The following is an 18803-nucleotide window of genomic DNA, read 5'->3' as shown; positions in this document are numbered from 1 at the left end:
CCTGTCAGCTCAAGGGCAGTTGTCCTATTGAGATGGGGTGCCAGTAAACTAAGGGCGAGGCAGCCTGAAGGGGGTGTTATGTCTACGGCTGACCTATGAAAAGGTAATATTCCGGCGAATTCTAGAGTTGCTATTACCATCGAGATTTGATATCGGTCCTGTTCCTGGAGTACACAGCAGACGTCAGGAACCGGAGCATCGCACCAGCCGGGCACCAACAAGGTTCGCGATCTTGGCCTGCTGATCCACCGGGTTTTCTACGCAGTACACTACGTAGCTTCTTTCTTGACGCCAACATTTGCGCGAATGCATGACTTCGACTTGGAAAGCTTCAACGTTTCTAAAAGTCTCGGATTTGGGCTTAGATTCGCTTTGATAAGTCCCTACTTAAGTCTACGCGCCTTGCGCAATCTAACGTGAATGAACTTATTGCTGACACGACAAGTTGAGAGAAAAAAAAAAAAGGTAGAGGAAGAATGGAGACGCTGAACGCCCAATTGGCCAATATCAGTGGAAGCAACACGGGCACCTCTCGGAGGGACTTTAAACAACGCCGAACATGAACCCTTCGACATAGAGAAAAATTGAATGATTACTAAAACCAGATGGACTGGGGAAAATAGTGTCAAGTTCTCTCGGAGAGGAAGACGTGACACCAACCCAGGTGTTCAATCAACGTGTCCTTGTCAGCATCATGCGGCACAAACAACATTGTACCTTTTAGCCATTACATATGTATCACCCAGACGCGGACTGACGTTGTAGTTTATGTACCTTGACGGCGCACCAAGGTAACATCTGGCCAGAACAGGCCTAACAACCACCCAAAATAAAAAGGGGGATCTGCCGGCGCTGGGAGCCAAGGGTCCACGGGCATTCAACTTTATTTTCTTTCTTCACCACCCGCACACCCACCGCCCGACGCTACCTCTATGGAACCTGCCAATTCATCATCTTTAATACCTACCCACATACTTACAAGTTAGCTATCATTTATCTGCCAGGATTCTCGAAGACGGATCGACCTAAATTTGCTCTCCATGATGGCTTCCAGGTGAGTGCGATTCTCTTGCACGTTCGTCTTAGCATTGCACCACACCACTCGCAAATGCCACCTCTTCCATTTCGAAATGCGACTTGGCCTGTCAACTCGACCAAAGCCACGACCGACACACGATGAAGCGGCCGACCGAGATGCCCGGCCCCGGTGAACGGGTGTACGATATTGCCACCGGAAGATATCTGCGGACCAAAGGCAGCAGCTATCGATATTATGGTGATTTGACAAGTCACGATTTCTCGACGTGCCCCCCCTGGTCATGGCGCGACGGCCTCAACTACGTCATCGCTCTGGTTTCAGAGTTTCGCCAACACGCCTCCAACCATGCCATGGTAGGATACGATACGAGTTCAATACCGTGATGTGATGCAGTCGCAACAGCGGCGCAACCACAGTAGCACTGGCGACGAGAGCGAGAACGACAGCGAAACCGAAAGTGTCAACTCGATCGAGCCCCCATGCCGCCGGGTCGTCCTCGATTCGACTTTGACCACCCACCACAACCCCCATCCCACCAACTCCTTAATCCTTCAAACAAGACAAGAAAACACCCTTCTAACAACTAGTCCGTTTTTTTTTCTTCCGGAGTACAGATTTGCACATTCCTCCCTACACCAGCGCGACCCGCGCAGCGACCTTTTCAAGGGCTACTCTGGCTCCAGCGCAGCCGAGCGCCGCTCAGCCAACGCCAGCCCAGCCAGGTATGGCGGTGGCGGCGGATACGGGTACGGGGGCGGCTATGGTGGCGGTGGCAGTTATAACGGTAGTTCGTCAACACTGGGGGTGGAACGGGGCGGGTTTAGGCCTGCTACTCCAAATTCGAGGGGCCAGTACAGCGACGCAGTCCTCAACGAACTCGAGAGCCAGAATGATGAGCAGGTGGAAGGGATAATGGGTAAAGTCAAGATTTTGAAGGATGTACGTTTTTGTTCTCTCTTTCTGCTCTCCTCCTTCTCTCCCACTTCCTTCTCTCGCAAGCCACCCATTACCTAACCCCATCCCTCCCCCCAAACAGATGACTATAGCCATCGGCGATGAAATTCGAGACTCCTCCGCCCTCGCCGAGAAGATGAACGAATCCTTCGACCAAACCCGCCTCCGACTCCGTGGTACCATGAACCGAATGCTCATCATGGCACAGAAGACCAATGTCGGGTGGAGGGTGTGGCTTGCCTTCTTCGCTGCCGTGGTGTTCCTCTTTTTTTACGTGAGGTATCTCTAGTACCCTTCCAAGGTCAAGGTTTTTCTGAACTCGGAAGAGAGAAAAAGAAAAAAAGAAAAAGAAAAAAGATGGAGGGGCATGTTGGTCGGCGGAGTGGTCCTCCTGCTGCTGCTGCTGCTGCTGCGTGGGGCAAAGCGATTTGAGCAAGATGGATGGAAACGAGAAAAGAGACCCTATATGTGCAAAGGAAAGATGGGATAGTTTATATATGGCTTCAATGATGGGTGATACCAATGGATGATGAGGAAAACGGAAGGTCCTAGGTCAAAGTGGCTGGCTACCTTATGGGATAGAAAAGGCATGGATATGGGTTGCGCTTGGTAGAATTTCGGGTGGACTTGGTTTTTGCATGTTGGCGCCGGGGAGTTCGCGTTTGTTAAGTCGTTCGGGTAGGATCAGGAGTCGGATTTTTCGTTTTTTTTTTTTTTTTTTTTTTTTTTTTTTTTTTTTTTTTCTATTTATTTTAATTCTTCCTAATCCGTTCTCCAACCAATTAGGTTCAATTATCTCTTTTAATCCACTGATCCATCATGAAGCTATATATGGGCTCCCACAGACGTGAAGTGGATAATCATTGAGGGTATAACATACATCTAATCAGAACTGCGTGTACACTACCACTGCATAGACCAGACCAATGCTGTAACGAAGATCAAAGTTGTCTTTTGACGGACATTATCTATTCAATCCTGCTTCTAAAGCCACCAAGTAGCTACCCATACTGCCATGATCCCAAGACTCCATGCGCCAGACTCAAACGACCTGTTATTGAATGATGCTTGCCGACCGTTCCTACCAGAACTCCTCAGTTTTGATCCTCCCTTGTTTCTATTTCCGAACCATCATGGACCTTCATTCTAGTGCAGCCTCCTCACCCTTGGACTGCTTCTCATCATGGGACTACTCTCATCAACAGACAACAGCCCACTGATATCCAGACTGCTCCTTGGCGCTCCAATTGTGCTCCGCCTGGCATTTCCCGCAAGACTAGTCCTCAACAACCGCTGCTGCTGCTGCTGCTGCTGCTGTCTCGGCAGCGATTCGCGGCGATGCTGGCCCCGCGCTGATCCCGCTGCCGAACCGGGTCCGTAGCTAACCCGGTGAGCGCGTCTGTGACTGCCGCTCATGTTACCACCGTTACCACTGCTGCTTATGCCGATGCCTGCACCTGTACCGACTTGCTCTTGTCCTCCCTCGTTATCACTGCTGTCAAGAAGCTCCGCCTCGGAATCGGTATGCTCATAGAAACCGCTTTGTGCATGCTCCTCGTCCGCCTCTGGAATGTCGTCATCTAGGTTGGCGTTCATGCCTAGACTGTCGTCCGTCATGCCTCCGTCTTCGTCCGCATATTCTCCGCTGTTGTGAGTGCCGATGATGTCGTCCTCTTCTAGCATGTGGGCTTGGTCTTCCTCGTCGATGTCGTCGTCTTCGTCTGCGGCGCCATCGGCTAGATTGACGTGCGTGGGCCGGAGACCACCGCGGGCCATCATCTCGCGCATGCGTTCTTCGTTGGCACGCACATTGGCTAGCTCGCGCTGTTGCTGTTGCTGCTGGTGAATATTGCTGTTGTCGTTGCGCCCGCGGGGATGGAGGATGGAGGAGCCGGTGCCCGTTGCTGTTGATGCTGCTTGTGGGGCTTCGACTGTGTCTTCGTCGTCGTTCCCATGATCGCCGGTGGTGGTGTTTCGTTCGGTGGTGGCTTCTTCTTCTTCTTCTTCTTCCTCTGCTTGATCATTCTCCTCCTCTTCTTGCTCGTCTTCTTCGTCGTCATCATCGCTAGCCCCATCATATCCAAATCCACCCTCGTCCGCATCCGGAATGTCCTCGTCCAAATCCCTTCCTCCCATCTCATCCATGTCATCATCACCCCCCATCAATTCCATGTCACCATCATTAGCACCACCAAAAATTCTATTCGTATTTCCCACGTCCCTTCCCTCCACGCCAGCAACCTCCTCCAACACCGTAGTCCCATTCCCATCACCAACACCAACAACAGCACCGATGTTACCATCACCGGCAGCAGCAGCAGCAGCAGCAGCAGCCGCTTCCGCCTCCGCCAGCTCCCCAGCCAGCATCTCCTCGCGCCGCATCGCCTCTTCGTGCTCCTGCCTCTCGCGCTCCTCCTCGCGCATCTGGAACAACGTCTTGCTCACGCCAAGTGGCTTCAGCCAGGTACTACCCAGGTTGCTCACGTTGGCCTTGCGGCGCTCCATGTACGTCTCGTCGGCGCGAAGGCGGCCGAGCAGGGAGCGCTCGATGATGGCGGCTTGAATGTTGCGGGAGGCATTTCGGCTGTTGTGGCCGTGGACGTGATTGCTGCCGGTGGTCGTTCCAGGGATAACGTTGCTGGTTTGTGAGTTGGTAGTAATCAGACCCTCTGGGGAAGTGGAAGAGGAGGATGGATCGAAGGCTGAGAGGAGACTGGAGGTTGAGGATGCGAGAGGGTTGCGAGAGGAGGTGTACCAGAGGGAGTGGGACTGTTTGTTTGGCGTTAGTAGTGATAAGCAAATTGAGTGTTAGGTAGGATTGGAGGGGTCAGGTGTGATGTGGGAATGGTAGGGCTGAGTAGAGCAGAGCAGAGCAGAGCAGAGCAGAGCAGAGCAGAGCAGAGCAGAGCAGAGCAGAGCAGAGCAGAGCAGAGCAGAGATAAGATATCAAAACTTACGTCGCGCGGGGCCAGGTCAGGGAGGATGGAAAACATACTGGCTCTGTTGTTAACAAGCCTTCTGTTGCAGGACTGCTCGAGTTGTTGGTTGGAAGATCGTTAATTGTATCGCATGCAAAATTTGAGCTGCGACTGGGACCGCGACGTCTTGCCTGGTTTAGCTGTGCATGTACGTAGGCGCAAAGTTTAACGTGAGGTTCCGAGACTATCCAGGGCGCGTTGATGGTGAAGTTCGCTGATGATGATGCCGTGGCTGTTCAATAATTGCCGGTGGATAAACGGCAAAGGTATGATAGATTCGAGGAGGAAATTATTGGGATGAATGGATCTATTGGTTCCGTATGGAACACTACGATCTGATGTCTAACCAACCTAAGCGGTGGTAAAGTGCATTGTCGTGAATTCAGCTTCTCCAGAGTACGGTCCATGTTTTGGATGAGATCCCTAGCAAACCTTCGTGCCATTATGTATTTAGAGGTACAGCACCGGTACAGTAGTACCCAGCATGTATGCGCAATGTACGTGTAGGCTACAAGTAGGGTACGTACCCTATCTGAGCTTTACCCCACGATCGGATGCGGCTATGTACTGCGTAGTATAGGTAGTGTACACATGCTGCTGCTACTGCTGCCCTAAGAAGTGACTTGTTGAGGTACATAACATTTCAACAACTGAGCTCATCGTTCTTAGGTACCTACCTAGGTACTCCTATCATTTGCCGTATTTACTTACTCGGTCTGATTGCACCGACCAGTTCACGCAGGAGCCTCCACCATCGCTGTAGGTAGAGCAAATGTCCAAACGTCCTAACGTCTCAGCTTCAAGATCGCTCATTCCACTCTGCACATGGCGTTACTACTGGGGCTTTTTTGGGGTCACTACACATACCCAGCAAGTCGCTGACCATCACCAACTCCAGTCACTTACATAGAGGTAGGATTTCATCAGATAAACAGGCCCTGTCAACCCAGAAGTCACGAAGCTCTCAAGAATTAGGAAGTTATTCCGCCGATCTCCTGGTTTCGTCCGGTGGCCGTCTCTGGTCAGACATGGAAAGCCAGCCACAAATCGCAAAGAGCAAAGAACACAAAAGAGAACAACTCAAGGACAGAGCCATCTGGTGTAGTATGTATGTAAAGTATGTACACTAGTTTTCATGAGGTAATCGGAGGGACTTCAATTCCCCATGTCGAGTGGCGCGAACTGGTCTATGACCCTTGTCCCTACCTCGGTCTTTTTACACTAGACTACTGCATGCTGTTAAAATGCTTGTATGTGGTAGTGCAAGATGTTAGCGCCTTCCATCCTATTTTTTTTTTTCCTTCCTGAACGTCTGACATCCGACCTACACTAGCTGAGGAGCTAGCGCACCCCACTTCTTCGCTCGGGCGCTTGAGTTATCGGGAGTTTTCGGAAGCACCTTGGAAGTTATTCGCACTAATGCTTCTGTTCCGACCTCATTCGCGAGTGTACACTGTCGAAGGGCAGAGTGGGTGGTTATTGTCTGTGATGCTATACAGTAGTGTAGTGTAGAAATGCCTTGAGGATGCCCGCGCCTGTCTGCCATGCTACTTTGTTTTTTGTAATGCCCTAAACGAGGGGAAAAGGCATGACTCTGTGTTGCGAATGGGCGTCGAGCTTATCAGGCTGCATCGAAGACAAGTTCATCGATATTGGATTGGCTCGCTTCCGGCTGGTTGATCCCCAAAACTCAAAGTCCGGGGGCGTTGTGTAGCAGGTTGCCGATGTCGGTCGGTCTTTGCATAATCGATTCCTTGTTGAATGTGGTGAGGGTGGTGTGAAGTCGAGAAAACGCCAAGGCTGCGTAGCTTGATGATGACTCTGCCAATATTCCCAACAGAGCGCAGGAAGTTTCCGGAATCAGGTGTTCGAAAGAGGGAGAAGGGAATTCCTCGAAACAGATACGATACGTCCACTTGAAAAGGTTACTACTGTTAGCTTAGGTAGTCTGCTTCGAAGTGAGCCGGCGCGGGCGGCTGTCTTTCAGTCAATGCATATCTGGTTTCTTTCTTTCCGCGTTCAAGTGCCATCTGCGAAAAAGAGTACAAGGTAATCCCCACTTCCCTCGTTTCGGATGGACACCATCACGGGTTTTATTCTTTGCCTATTTTTTTTTTCGTTTTCGTTTTTCTATGAAATACCACGGTCCCTTGTCTGATTTCGCTGGGTAAATGGTGCCGCATTTTCACCTTCCCCCCCCCCCCCCCCCCAAGCTGCTCCCCCGCCTTTGAATATAGTCATTGACACTACAGAAAGGAGCGATGCACAGACGTCACCTTACAAACTTTCCTTCCATATGTTGGCCCCGTGCGAATGTGCGACAAGGAGGGCGAGGAGCGACGAAACGGAATCACTGTTTACTGCAACACATGCCCTGTTGTGAGTAGAAAGAGTGCTGTGTGAGGCGGCTTGTCCTCGATATCCAGCAAGGTGCTCTGGCCTTTTATTAAAGTGGGTGACGTAGTCGCAGTGGGCTATCTGCCAGTTGACCCTCCCGACCCGAGCGGGTGAAAGTGGACGGAGACCCGCGATCTCATCGACCATATATGACTAGTAGACTTTTGAGAGTTAGGACGGCGCGGTGTTTTGCATAGTTGCGGTCCAGCGAGTTTTTGGTTTGTTCACTGGCCTTCGCGCAGTGATGCCATGCTTCTCGTAGTGAATATCCTGTCCGTGCAGCAGAATGTTGACTGCGCGGATTTCGGCGATTTAGAAATACTCGTGTCGCCCTTCTTGGGAGACCAAGTCATTTTTTTGATAAGGACTGAGGTGAGCTCAACCCGCGGTTTTTGGTTTGGTTGGCGGGGCGTGATGTTTTGTGCTGATGATTCTTTTACATTTTGGATCATCATATGTGTGTACACTGATTCCGTATCTCCCGCCAAGGGCTGGTCATGGTTTCTTTTTGGGTGCCTCTGCAACGCTGTTACGACCGTGTTGGTTTTTCTTCAAGACCTTTCTTTCCCTCGCTCTCTGAACGGTTGCACGCTTATAGAGATCTCATTGGGATTCTGCCAAGACGGCCGTCTGACTCTGGGCGATTGGGTAGGTGGGAGCCGTTGTCGCATCGCCGATGATTCGAAGGGTCTGGGGGTTCAACCGTCGTACCACAAGAGCACCGACAAACCCCAACGCGTGGGATATTGCCTAGACGGGATCTTGTCTGAATAAGTGATGCCCGATTGACGGGCTGAGTAAGGTAGGGAGATCGTATGTGTCGTATGAAGATAGGATCCCATATTGACTCTGAATCAGTACAAACTCCTCTGTCATGAGTGACTGTGAGGATTATCACATGTTATTGGTATGGGCGTTAGTTGTCGTTGTCGTGCGCTTCGTTCTCGACCGAGCCGGTGCACAGAGTCTCCAGGATGTCCAGGGACCTGACTGAGTGCTCTCCGCCATGAGGTACGTGCCGGCGACATCGGCCCTTGTGAGATGGGTGTTGGAAAAGCAAGCTTGATGATTGGCCTGCTGGGGCACGACGCTGTGACCTCTCCTCTTCCTTGCCAGCCTTCCGAGCAGGGGTTTAAAAGTCTAACATGGATGCCTTGCATGCACTTGACGATGTGTGGATCTTGGGCTAACTCTAACTGGACGCCGTGAGAGTGGGGTGTTAATGGCTGCTTCCACTCAGTGCTGTTTTCTTTAGTGTACATAGTTTCTCTTTGTTGAAATGAAATGTTCCTCTTTGGGCAGTCAACCACCAAAGAGCTAATCCCACTCATTGGAAACGGCTGACGCCCACTGAAACAGGTGACTCAAATCAGTCTGGAGGTTGGAAATGAAAATGATATCCTTTTTGACTCTCTGATCAGTCTCCCAAAAACAAGTCCATGACGTGGTTTGCCGGGCGAGCCCGGAGGTCGTGATACCGCCTGTACTTGTGTGTTGCTACAAAACACGGGATGAGAAGTGTCATCGTCACACAATCATGTGGTTATAGTAACTTCCCTTACCCTTTGCTGGACGCCTTCAACTCCATAAGCGTTGGTGCTGGAATACAGTAGTAGAAGCGGGGCCTTTGGAGAAAGGCATTGATACTATGTTGTATGATGGAATTTAAAAAAAAAAAAAAAAAAAAAAAAAAACCAGCTGGTAGAGTGACCGCTCAGGCGCTTTCTTGCAGCCGATGTATACACTACGGATGGGCAAGAGTCGCCCGCGTTGTATCGACACCGAATCACCAGCGCAGCCCAAAAGGAGGAATGTTGAAGCGGGCGTGGGGCGTAAATCCCAATGGTGGACATAATTATTATATCTCAGTCCTTCGATACGTCTAGAGTCGTGAGATATCGTGAAATGGACACAAGTTGGAGGAGGAGGGAGCAATGGATATTTCCCCACTCTTGGGCGTGTGCCAACACCCTCAATCGGGCATTCCTATCTGTAATGGCGCCCGCTGGGGTCCCGGTTGGTCTACCGCGTTAGCTGCCACATGCGACTGTGGAGCTGTCCAATCTGCGTCTTTGGATTTGTTCACTAGGCCCGCCCGCTGCCTGTTGGACATGGTCCCTCTCTCGTCTCGAGGTTGCATTTCCCGTCTCCATGTAGTGTACAATCCTCTCCAGGGCCTGGCACTCCGGCTTGGCCTGCTTCCACTTCTCGTGTGTGCTCCGCACCGGCCATTTTCTTGACTTGGAGCAACCCAACAGCCGACCAAAGAAAGTCGGATCTGTCGTTCAAATTGCCCCGAGCGCCGCGGCCACCTTTTCCGTCCTCCGTTCTACGCTGGCGTGTCTTCCCGAGCTGGTTCCATCCCCCCCCCCCCCTTCTCCTCCCCCCCTCCCCCCGCGGAGGCGGAGCGCCCGTTCTGTTCATAAAATCCGTCATCGCCACCCCTTCCTCTCCTCCATCCTCTTCTTTTTCTCTCTTTCTTGTGCACTTTCGACCTTCCTAACATCTGGCCCTGCCTTCCAGTTGTTACTCCGTTGGCCACTACAACAGGTGCCTACAGTATTCACAGCTCGTCAGCTAGGAGGTGCTCTTCCTAGTCGAGTTTTGCATGTAAGGAACTAACATCCAGACCCTCCCTTCTTCCCTTCCCATTCCCTCTTCCTCCTTACCAGTTCCGATGCTTGGACAAGACGAATCGACATTCGGCGACACTTGTAACTGTCGAGGGCAAGCTGCGACTTGGAAACCGCCATCCGCTACAGGCACGCAAAAAGAAATCGCATTGGACACTTGGTCGGCTTCAATCTGCCGTGTCTTGGTCTCTTCCACTAGTACGAGACCAGCGAATCAAAAAGGCTTCAGTGCCCCGAGACGATACAATTCGATCGTCAAGGCCCCGCGATCTCACAAGCTATGTACACTACCAAGTTTACACCACGACCGGTCGGTAATCAGCGATCCCACACACACGACACTCAGCCCAGAAGATACGTACTTTCCCGAGCTTCCAGCCGATGACCACTCCCAAGACGGCACAAAGCGCCACGCTTGTTCCGAAACCGGAGTCACAAGCCATAGGTTCCCCTAGAAAGAGACCTAGCGCTGTAAAGCCATGGACACAGTAGCAACTCGGATGCTCAGAACTTGAAAAACATGGCCATCTGGATGGACGTAGCAACTTGGCATCGATCTTTTCACAGTCATGACGAGACAGCAAGAATGGACGACATGGAAACTCGGTCGTCACCAAGTGGAAACGCAGGGTAGAGCCAACTTTTGTGGTGATGCCCCTGGCACACTTGGTGGGCCCCGCCCCCGCCTCCCTAGGAGCCTGGCCCTTGGGGGATCTTGTGCTGGGATCTTCCAGTCGCCCCCGGCTGCCCACTCCCCCGCCTGTGCATCCCACATTCATCTCCCTCACTATCACCAAAACGGCATGGAGCTTTTTCACCTCCATCACTTCCACTGCTGGCTGCTTCTACACATAGAATGGCGTGGAGATTGGCTGCGCTGAAATACCTACCGTCAACACCGCCACATCAAGACCGATGATCTTGCCTTCCAGCCGATCTCCCCGGCAAGACACGGTTGGGCTTGGGGTCTTGTCGATATCGGATGCTGCTGGCCTATCAAAAGACAGGACGACAACCGCATGGGCGCGATAAGGAAAGATTGCAATTGGCTTTTTTTCGTCATATCGTCCCACGCAGTTGGTGTTGGAGTTGTGAGTGGGCAGCCCTGGAATTGGCTGGGTACGACTGTGCGTTCCATTGCATCACAGGCTCACACGAGCAGCAGCTGCCGGCGAACTTCAAACAGCACTCGAGTACCACCGCAGGAGCATCACCACCACTCGGACGCACACCCACCCAGGCCACCCACTTCTACCCCGATTTCTTGTTTCGAGATCTACCGTAGCAAGCCATCGGATGGTGTGTTAGCGAGGCATCTGCCGTTCCACTTGTCCCGTCCACACAGACTCCTCAAACTCAGCCGGTGGCTTGGGCGTTTTTTATCATGATGCCTCCAACTCAGATTAGGGACCCGGTGCGTCTTGGCTTCAGAGCTCCTCCCTCATGCTCTCTTGTCGCGAGAGTTTGACTAGAGGCCCGCTAGCCTGTTGCCCATGGTTGCCGGTTCAACCTGCCAAGATCGGGCATTGCTGCTTGGCTCGGTGTCCATACTGTCGTGTGTCTTGTTTGCAACAGTTGTCTATTTTACCTTTCCGCTATCGGATCACCGACGTACATAGAGCCGTGTCGCCTCCGTCCAACTGCATAACTGCAATATTCGGAACCCCCCCTCCCTCTTCCATCTCGCTGTGCAGATCGGATTTGTGGCCATCAAAACTTGAACCGTGCCCTGACAGTTGACTGACTTTTCTTTCCCTAGATCCCCATTTCTCGTCCGAGCCATCCCCTCTTCCTTTCTCTTTTCTCCTTGTTCACAAGCTTGAGCTCCGATAGCCAAGTCGGCGCCTTTGACAGTTTCTGAACGATACCCATACCTCGAGCGTTTGCCAAGGACAGCCTGCCTAGCATGGGCGCTATCGAGGATTTCGACGACCGACAAGTGCATCTTGAAACAGAGAAAGAGCAGTATCATCCCTATGAATACCAAACAGAGAATAACTCTTCGTGGGCTGGCGCCTTGCCGGTGAAGCAGTGCGTTTGACCCCAACCCCCTGTGATAAGTTGGCCAGGTTGGCTAACTACATGTTGTTTAGGGGACTGTACGATCCCGAGCTCGAAAAGGATGCCTGTGGTGTAGGTTTTGCTTGGTAAGACCCCAGAAAGAAACAAATTCAAGGTACTTTGAACAAACGCTTATCTGCCATGCTACAGCCATATCAAGGGCAAGCCCAGTCACAAGATTGTCAGCGATGCACGAAACCTGCTCTGCAACATGACCCATCGTGGTGCCGTGGGCTCTGACGCACGCGATGGCGATGGTGCGGGTGTCATGACATCGATCCCCCACAAGTTCTTCGTGAAGAACTTCGCGCGCGATGTTGGAGTTACGCTTCCTCCACTCGGCCAGTATGCTGTGGGAAACTTGTTCTTCAAACCCGATCCAGAGACACTGCAGGAGTCGAAGCGGCAGTTGGAAGAGATTGCCGAGTCGTTGGGCTTGAGAGTTCTAGGATGGCGAGAGCCTCCCGTGGATTCGACTTTGCTTGGCCCTGCTGCTCTTTCCCGAGAGCCTTCCATTCTGCAGCCTTTCGTTGTGCTAGCGTCTGCTTACGGGCCCGGCAATGAACCAGAAACAACTGATCCCGAGAAGTTTGACGAGAGGCTGTTTGAGCGGCAGCTCTATGTCCTCCGGAAGAGAGCTACACACACGATTGGGCTGCAGAACTGGTTCTACATCTGCTCCCTTTCCAACAAGAACATTGTCTACAAGGGTCAGCTGGCGCCGATTCAGGTTTACCAATACTACAATGATTTGGTGAACTATGACTATGAGGCTCACTTTGCCTTGGTGCATTCGCGTTTCTCCACCAACACCTTCCCCTCTTGGGATCGTGCCCAGCCTCTCCGATGGGCTGCTCACAACGGTAAGCGATAGATCTTGCCCGTAAAACACTTGGTGCTCCTCGCTAACGGAATCTTCGTAGGTGAAATAAACACCCTTCGCGGCAACAAGAATTGGATGCGTGCCCGTGAGGGAGTCATGCAGTCTGATGTCTTTGGAGATGAGCTGGAACTTCTCTACCCTATTGTTGAGGCTGGCGGTTCCGACTCTGCTGCCTTCGATAACGTGTTGGAGCTCCTCACCATCAACGGCGTGCTCTCTCTTCCCGAGGCCGTGATGCTGATGGTGCCCGAGGCTTGGCAGGGAAACCAGAGCATGGATCCCAAGAAGGCCGCCTTCTATGAGTGGGCAGCTTGCCAAATGGAGCCCTGGGATGGCCCTGCGCTCTTTACGTTCGCTGATGGTCGTTTTTGCGGTGCCAACTTGGATCGTAACGGTCTCAGACCTTGCCGTTATTATGTGATGGACGACGATCGCATTATCTGCGCGTCTGAGGTCGGCACTATCCCCGTTGAGCCCGAGAAGATCATTCAGAAGGGCCGTCTCCAACCTGGCCGCATGCTTCTCGTTGACACTCGCGCCGGTCGCATCATTGATGATTCCGAGTTGAAGGCTGCTGTCTCTAGCCGGGAGGACTTCAGGTCATGGCTCGACAACGAACTCATTACCATGCCTCAGGTGCTCGAGACGCTTTCCGGGAGCCAGAGCATTGAGCTTGCTGCCAAGCCTGATGACACCAAGATCCAGGAGGACCCCCTATTGCACGCTTTTGGATACACCTTTGAGCAGGTGAGCTTGCTGCTTGGCCCCATGGCCTCGGATGAAAAGGAGGCTCTTGGTTCCATGGGTAACGATGCTCCGCTTGCCTGTCTGTCCGATGCTCCCAAGTTGCTGTACGAATATTTCCGTCAGCTGTTCGCTCAGGTCACCAACCCGCCCATCGATCCTATCAGAGAGTCGATTGTCATGTCTCTTGAATGCTACGTTGGTCCCCAGGGCAACCTTCTCGAGATGGACTCGTCACAATGTGGAAGACTCCTGCTTCCTAGCCCCATCCTCTCCATTCCTGAGTTCAATGCACTCAAGAACATGTCTACTATCCATCCCGAGTGGACTGTCAAGACCATTGACTTGACATTCCCCAAGAGGGAAGGCATTGAGGGCTACATTAGACACCTTGACTATATTTGTATGGAGGCTACTGCCGCTATTGAAGCTAGTGATCGTATCATTGTGCTGTCTGACCGCAACACCTTCAAGGACCGTGTCGCTGTTTCTGCTCTCCTCGCTGGTGGCATGGTTCACCATCACCTTGTCAGCAACAAGTGGCGTGCAATGGCAGCCATTGTCGCTGAGACGGCCGAGGCTCGTGAGGTTCACCACATGTGCGTCCTCCTTGGCTACGGTGTTGACGCCATCAACCCCTACCTTGCCATGGAGTGCATCATCAAGCTCAACAAGGAGAAGCTCATCAAGAAGAAGCTGACTGATGATGAGCTGATCTACAACTACAAGCACTCCTGTGATGGTGGTATCCTCAAGGTCATGAGCAAAATGGGTATCTCTACCTTGGCCAGTTATAAAGGTGCCCAGATCTTTGAGGCCTTGGGTGTCGATGACAGCGTGGTTGAGCGCTGCTTCAAAGGTACTGCCTCCCGTATCAAGGGTATTACTTTTGAACTTATCGCTGAGGATGCCTTCCGTTTGCACGAGCGCGGTTTCCCGTCGCGTTATACCGTTGCTGTTCCTGGACTTCCCGAGTCTGGTGAGTACCACTGGCGTGACAATGGCGAGGCACATGTCAACGATCCTACTTCTATTGCAAACATCCAGGATGCCGTCCGTACCAAGAACGACAAGTCTTACGAGGCCTACTCACTCTCCGAGTACGAGCAGATCAAATCTTGCACGCTTCGTGGTATGCTTGACTTCAACTTTGATGACTGCTCTCCTATCCCTATCGACCAGGTTGAGCCTTGGACCGAGATTGTTCGCCGATTCTGCACTGGTGCTATGTCGTATGGTTCTATCTCCCTCGAATCTCACTCTACCCTGGCCGTTGCCATGAACAGGCTTGGTGGCAAGTCCAACACCGGTGAAGGTGGTGAGGATCCTGAACGGTCCCAAAGGCTGCCGAACGGCGATACCATGCGCTCAGCCATCAAACAGGTGGCCTCAGGTCGCTTTGGTGTTACATCTGCTTATCTGGCCGACTCTGACGAACTTCAGATCAAGATGGCACAGGGTGCCAAGCCTGGTGAGGGTGGTGAGCTTCCTGGCCACAAGGTTTCCAAGTCCATTGCCCGCACTCGTCACTCTACCCCTGGCGTCGGCCTCATCTCGCCACCTCCTCATCACGATATCTACTCGATCGAAGACTTGAAGCAGCTCATTTATGACCTTAAATGCTCGAGTCCTCGTTCTCGCGTTTCCGTCAAGCTTGTGTCTGAGACTGGCGTTGGTATCGTCGCCTCGGGTGTCGCTAAGGCTAAGGCAGACCACATTCTCATCTCTGGCCATGACGGTGGCACTGGTGCTTCCCGCTGGACTGGTATCAAGTACGCCGGTCTCCCCTGGGAGTTGGGTCTTGCTGAGACTCATCAGACCTTGGTGCTTAACGACCTGCGTGGGCGCGTTGTCGTTCAGACTGATGGTCAGCTCCGTACCGGCCGTGATGTCGCCATTGCTTGCTTGCTGGGCGCTGAAGAGTGGGGATTTGCGACCACTCCTCTCATTGCCATGGGCTGCATCATGATGCGCAAGTGCCATTTGAATACCTGCCCTGTTGGTATTGCCACTCAGGACCCTGAGCTTCGGAAGAAGTTCACTGGTACGCCTGAGCATGTGATCAACTTCTTCTACTACGTAGCGAACGAGCTCCGTGCTATCATGGCCAGGCTTGGTTTCCGCACCATCAATGAGATGGTTGGTCATGTTGAGGTGCTCAAGGTCCGCGAGGATCTCAGGACCAAGAAGACCTCCAACATTGACCTATCTCTCATCTTGACTCCCGCCCATAAACTCCGTCCCGGAGTGGCAACTTTCAATGTCCGCAAGCAGGATCACAAGCTTTACGTTCGCTTGGACAACAAGCTTATTACTGAGGCTGAGTTGACCCTTGATAAGGGACTGCCTTCACGTATTGAGTGTGACATCGTTAACACTGACCGCGCCATGGGCACTTCACTGTCCTACCAAATTTCCAAACGCTATGGCGAGAAGGGACTGCCTGATGATACTGTCCATGTCAATATTAAGGGTTCTGCGGGCCAGTCCTTCGGTGCTTTCCTTGCTCCGGGTGTCACGCTCGAGTTGGAGGGCGATGCCAACGATTACGTTGGCAAGGGCTTGTCCGGTGGTAGACTGATTGTCTACCCCCCTCGTTCCGCTGTATTCAAGGCTGAGGAGAACATTATCGTTGGTAACGTGTGCTTGTACGGAGCCACTAGCGGTACCTGCTTCTTCCGCGGCGTTGCAGCTGAGCGTTTCGCTGTACGCAACTCTGGTGCCACCGCCGTTGTTGAGGGTGTCGGTGATCACGGCTGCGAGTACATGACTGGTGGTCGGGTCGTGATCCTGGGAAGCACTGGCCGTAACTTTGCTGCTGGTATGTCTGGTGGAATCGCCTACATCTTGGATATTCAGGGCGACTTCTTGACCAAGCTCAACACCGAGATGGTTGAAGCCAGCACTCTTGAGGAGGCGGAGCCTGAAGAGATCGCATTCATCCGCAGTCTCGTTGAGGATCATCACCACTACACTGGTTCCGAGCTTGCTGCTCGTATTCTGGTTGACTTCTCCCGTGCCCTCAAGCGCTTCATCAAGGTACTACCCGTCGACTACAAGCGCGTACTGGAGGAGGAGAAGGCCAAGGCTGTGAAGCAGGCCGCCGAGACCAAGCGGGCTGAGTACAGCCTTCCTGCGGCTGCGAGAAAGGAGAAGGATCCTCATGCGCCCAAGCTTCAGGATATCGAGGAGAGTATTACTGATAACGCTATCAGCAAGAAGAAGGCCCTCGTATTGGACAAGACGCGCGGTTTCATGAAGTATCAGCGTCGCGCTGAGAAGTACCGGAAGCCCGCGACTCGTGTTAAGGATTGGGCTGAACTGTCTCAGCGTCTTGATGAGGACGAACTCAAGTACCAGTCTGCCCGTTGCATGGACTGCGGTGTTCCCTTCTGCCAATCCGATAGCGGCTGCCCAATTTCCAACATCATCCCCAAGTGGAATGAGCTGGTCTTCCAGGGTCAGTGGCGAGATGCATTGAACCGCCTGTTAATGACCAACAACTTCCCCGAGTTTACTGGTCGCGTTTGCCCTGCTCCCTGCGAGGGTGCTTGCGTTTTGGGCATCAACGAGCAGCCTGTTGGTATCAAGTCGATTGAGTGCGCCATCATTGACCGTGGTTTCGAGATGGGATGGATGGTACCGGAGCCCCCTAAGATTCGCACAGGCAAGAACGTTGCCATCATTGGATCTGGTCCCGCTGGTCTCGCTGCCGCCGACCAGCTGAACAAGGCTGGTCACAACGTTACTGTGTATGAGCGCGCCGACCGTCTTGGTGGTCTGCTCATGTATGGCATTCCCAACATGAAATTGGACAAGCGCATCGTCAAGAGACGTACTGATTTCATGGCTGCTGAGGGTGTCCAGTTCAAGACTGGCGTTGCGATTGGCGAGGATATGACACTCACGGACCTCAAGAAGCAGAATGATGCTGTCATCATTGCTACCGGTGCCACTGTCGCCCGCGACCTTCCTATCAAGAACCGCAATCTTGAGGGCATCCATTTCGCTATGGAGTTCCTGCACAAGAACACCAAGTCTCTTCTTGATTCCGAACTGGCCGACGGTTCCTACATCTCCGCCAAAGATAAGCATGTCATTGTTATTGGTGGTGGTGATACCGGTAACGACTGCATTGGTACCTCTGTCCGCCACGGTGCCAAGTCGGTCATTAACTTTGAGCTTCTCCCCAAGCCTCCTCCGGCTCGCGGCCGCGACAACCCGTGGCCGCAGTGGCCCCGCGTCTACCGCGTGGACTACGGCCACGATGAGGTCAAGCAGCACACGGGCAAGGATCCTCGTGAATACTGCATCATGTCGGAGGAGTTTGTCGATGACGGCAACGGAAAGGTGAGGGGTATCAACACGATCCGCGTGGAGTGGACCAAGTCTGCCAGCGGCGGTTGGGACATGAAGAAGATCGAGGGCTCGCAGCAGTTCTTCCCTGCCGATCTTGTCCTGCTGTCCATGGGCTTTTTGGGACCTGAGGCTCGTGTGCTCGGCGATGAAATCGAGAAGGATCCTCGCAAGAACGTAAAGACTCCTCCCGGCAAGTATAGCACCAACGTCGAGGGCGTGTTCGCTGCCGGTGATTGCCGTCGTGGACAGTCGCTCATCGTCTGGGGTATCAACGAAGGTCGCCAGGCTGCTCGCGAGGTGGATCTCTACCTCGAGAAGAGCACATGTTTGCCTGTTACTGGTGGTATCGTCAAGCGCACCGCTGAGGAGGTGTTCGCCGCTGCCGCCGCAGCTTGAATGGTGACGGGGAATGTCATGATATCAGGAAGAGGATACGGTTGGGACCATTACCGTGATGGATGAGAGCGGCGATGGGAATTCTTATGGTTTATTCTGCATCGGGTTCATTCAAGGTTGATACCACTGGTGGAAGCGTTTGTTTCTTGGCTGCGGATTCTTTTTGTTTCTTACGTTTCAAAAGAAAGCATGCATGCTCATATGGCCCTTTTGGGATTCCGATGTTCTCGCCAGTTTCCTGTTCTGATTTATTTCTCGATCGTTTGGTTCTGGGGTGGTCGGGTTGTGTATATACCATTACCGTTTTACGAATACATATTTTTTTTTCCCCGAATGTTCCTGGACTCGCTACATCAGAT

General features: G+C 52.5%; 4 protein-coding genes across 4 annotated transcripts; 2 read left to right on the top strand and 2 right to left on the bottom strand.

Annotated features, from left to right (window-relative positions):
- Positions 1-867: 867 nt before the first annotated feature.
- B0T23DRAFT_382475 (uncharacterized protein) lies at positions 868-2690 on the top strand. Its single transcript, XM_062837334.1, has 3 exons — positions 868-1054; positions 1654-1978; positions 2076-2690. Exons 1-3 carry the CDS (start codon positions 1041-1043, stop codon positions 2280-2282), a joined length of 546 nt encoding a protein of 181 aa, XP_062691956.1. The 5' UTR covers positions 868-1040; the 3' UTR covers positions 2283-2690.
- A 36-nt stretch (positions 2691-2726) lies between these two features.
- B0T23DRAFT_443862 (Apc15p protein-domain-containing protein) lies at positions 2727-5378 on the bottom strand (the record flags this gene model as incomplete). The annotated part of the gene is made up of 3 exons (XM_062840880.1): positions 2727-4762; positions 4989-5111; positions 5319-5378. The coding sequence occupies 3 exons, from the start codon at positions 5376-5378 to the stop codon at positions 3140-3142; spliced, it is 1806 nt and encodes a 601-aa protein (XP_062691955.1). The 3' UTR covers positions 2727-3139.
- A 4075-nt stretch (positions 5379-9453) lies between these two features.
- Positions 9454-11212, bottom strand: B0T23DRAFT_443859 (uncharacterized protein; the record flags this gene model as incomplete). The annotated part of the gene is made up of 7 exons (XM_062840879.1): positions 9454-9697; positions 9811-9922; positions 10038-10196; positions 10335-10452; positions 10616-10819; positions 10853-11126; positions 11199-11212. The coding sequence occupies 7 exons, from the start codon at positions 11210-11212 to the stop codon at positions 9454-9456; spliced, it is 1125 nt and encodes a 374-aa protein (XP_062691954.1).
- A 966-nt stretch (positions 11213-12178) lies between these two features.
- B0T23DRAFT_169681 (putative glutamate synthase) lies at positions 12179-18490 on the top strand. The gene is made up of 2 exons (XM_062832882.1): positions 12179-12925; positions 12986-18490. Exons 1-2 carry the CDS (start codon positions 12274-12276, stop codon positions 18442-18444), a joined length of 6111 nt encoding a protein of 2036 aa, XP_062691953.1. The 5' UTR covers positions 12179-12273; the 3' UTR covers positions 18445-18490.
- Positions 18491-18803: the final 313 nt, after the last annotated feature.

Source organism: Neurospora hispaniola (assembly GCF_033458365.1).
Source record: "Neurospora hispaniola strain FGSC 10403 chromosome Unknown B0T23scaffold_5, whole genome shotgun sequence".
Classification (NCBI taxonomy): Eukaryota; Fungi; Ascomycota; class Sordariomycetes; order Sordariales; family Sordariaceae; genus Neurospora; species Neurospora hispaniola.
Note: the sequence above shows the minus strand (reverse complement) of the source record. Positions and strands in the feature narration are given on the sequence as shown.

What these genes read in the sequence shown, in the direction of transcription:
- B0T23DRAFT_169681 (XM_062832882.1), top strand. Translation starts at nt 12,274, where the DNA reads ATGACCCATCGTGGTGCCGTGGGCTCTGACGCACGCGATGGCGATGGT. An exon ending in CCGATGGGCTGCTCACAACG is followed by an intron (nt 12,926 to 12,985) that starts GTAAGCGATAGA and finishes GAATCTTCGTAG; the next exon opens with GTGAAATAAACACCCTTCGC.
- B0T23DRAFT_382475 (XM_062837334.1), top strand. An exon ending in AAGTCAAGATTTTGAAGGAT is followed by an intron (nt 1,979 to 2,075) that starts GTACGTTTTTGT and finishes CCCCCCAAACAG; the next exon opens with ATGACTATAGCCATCGGCGA.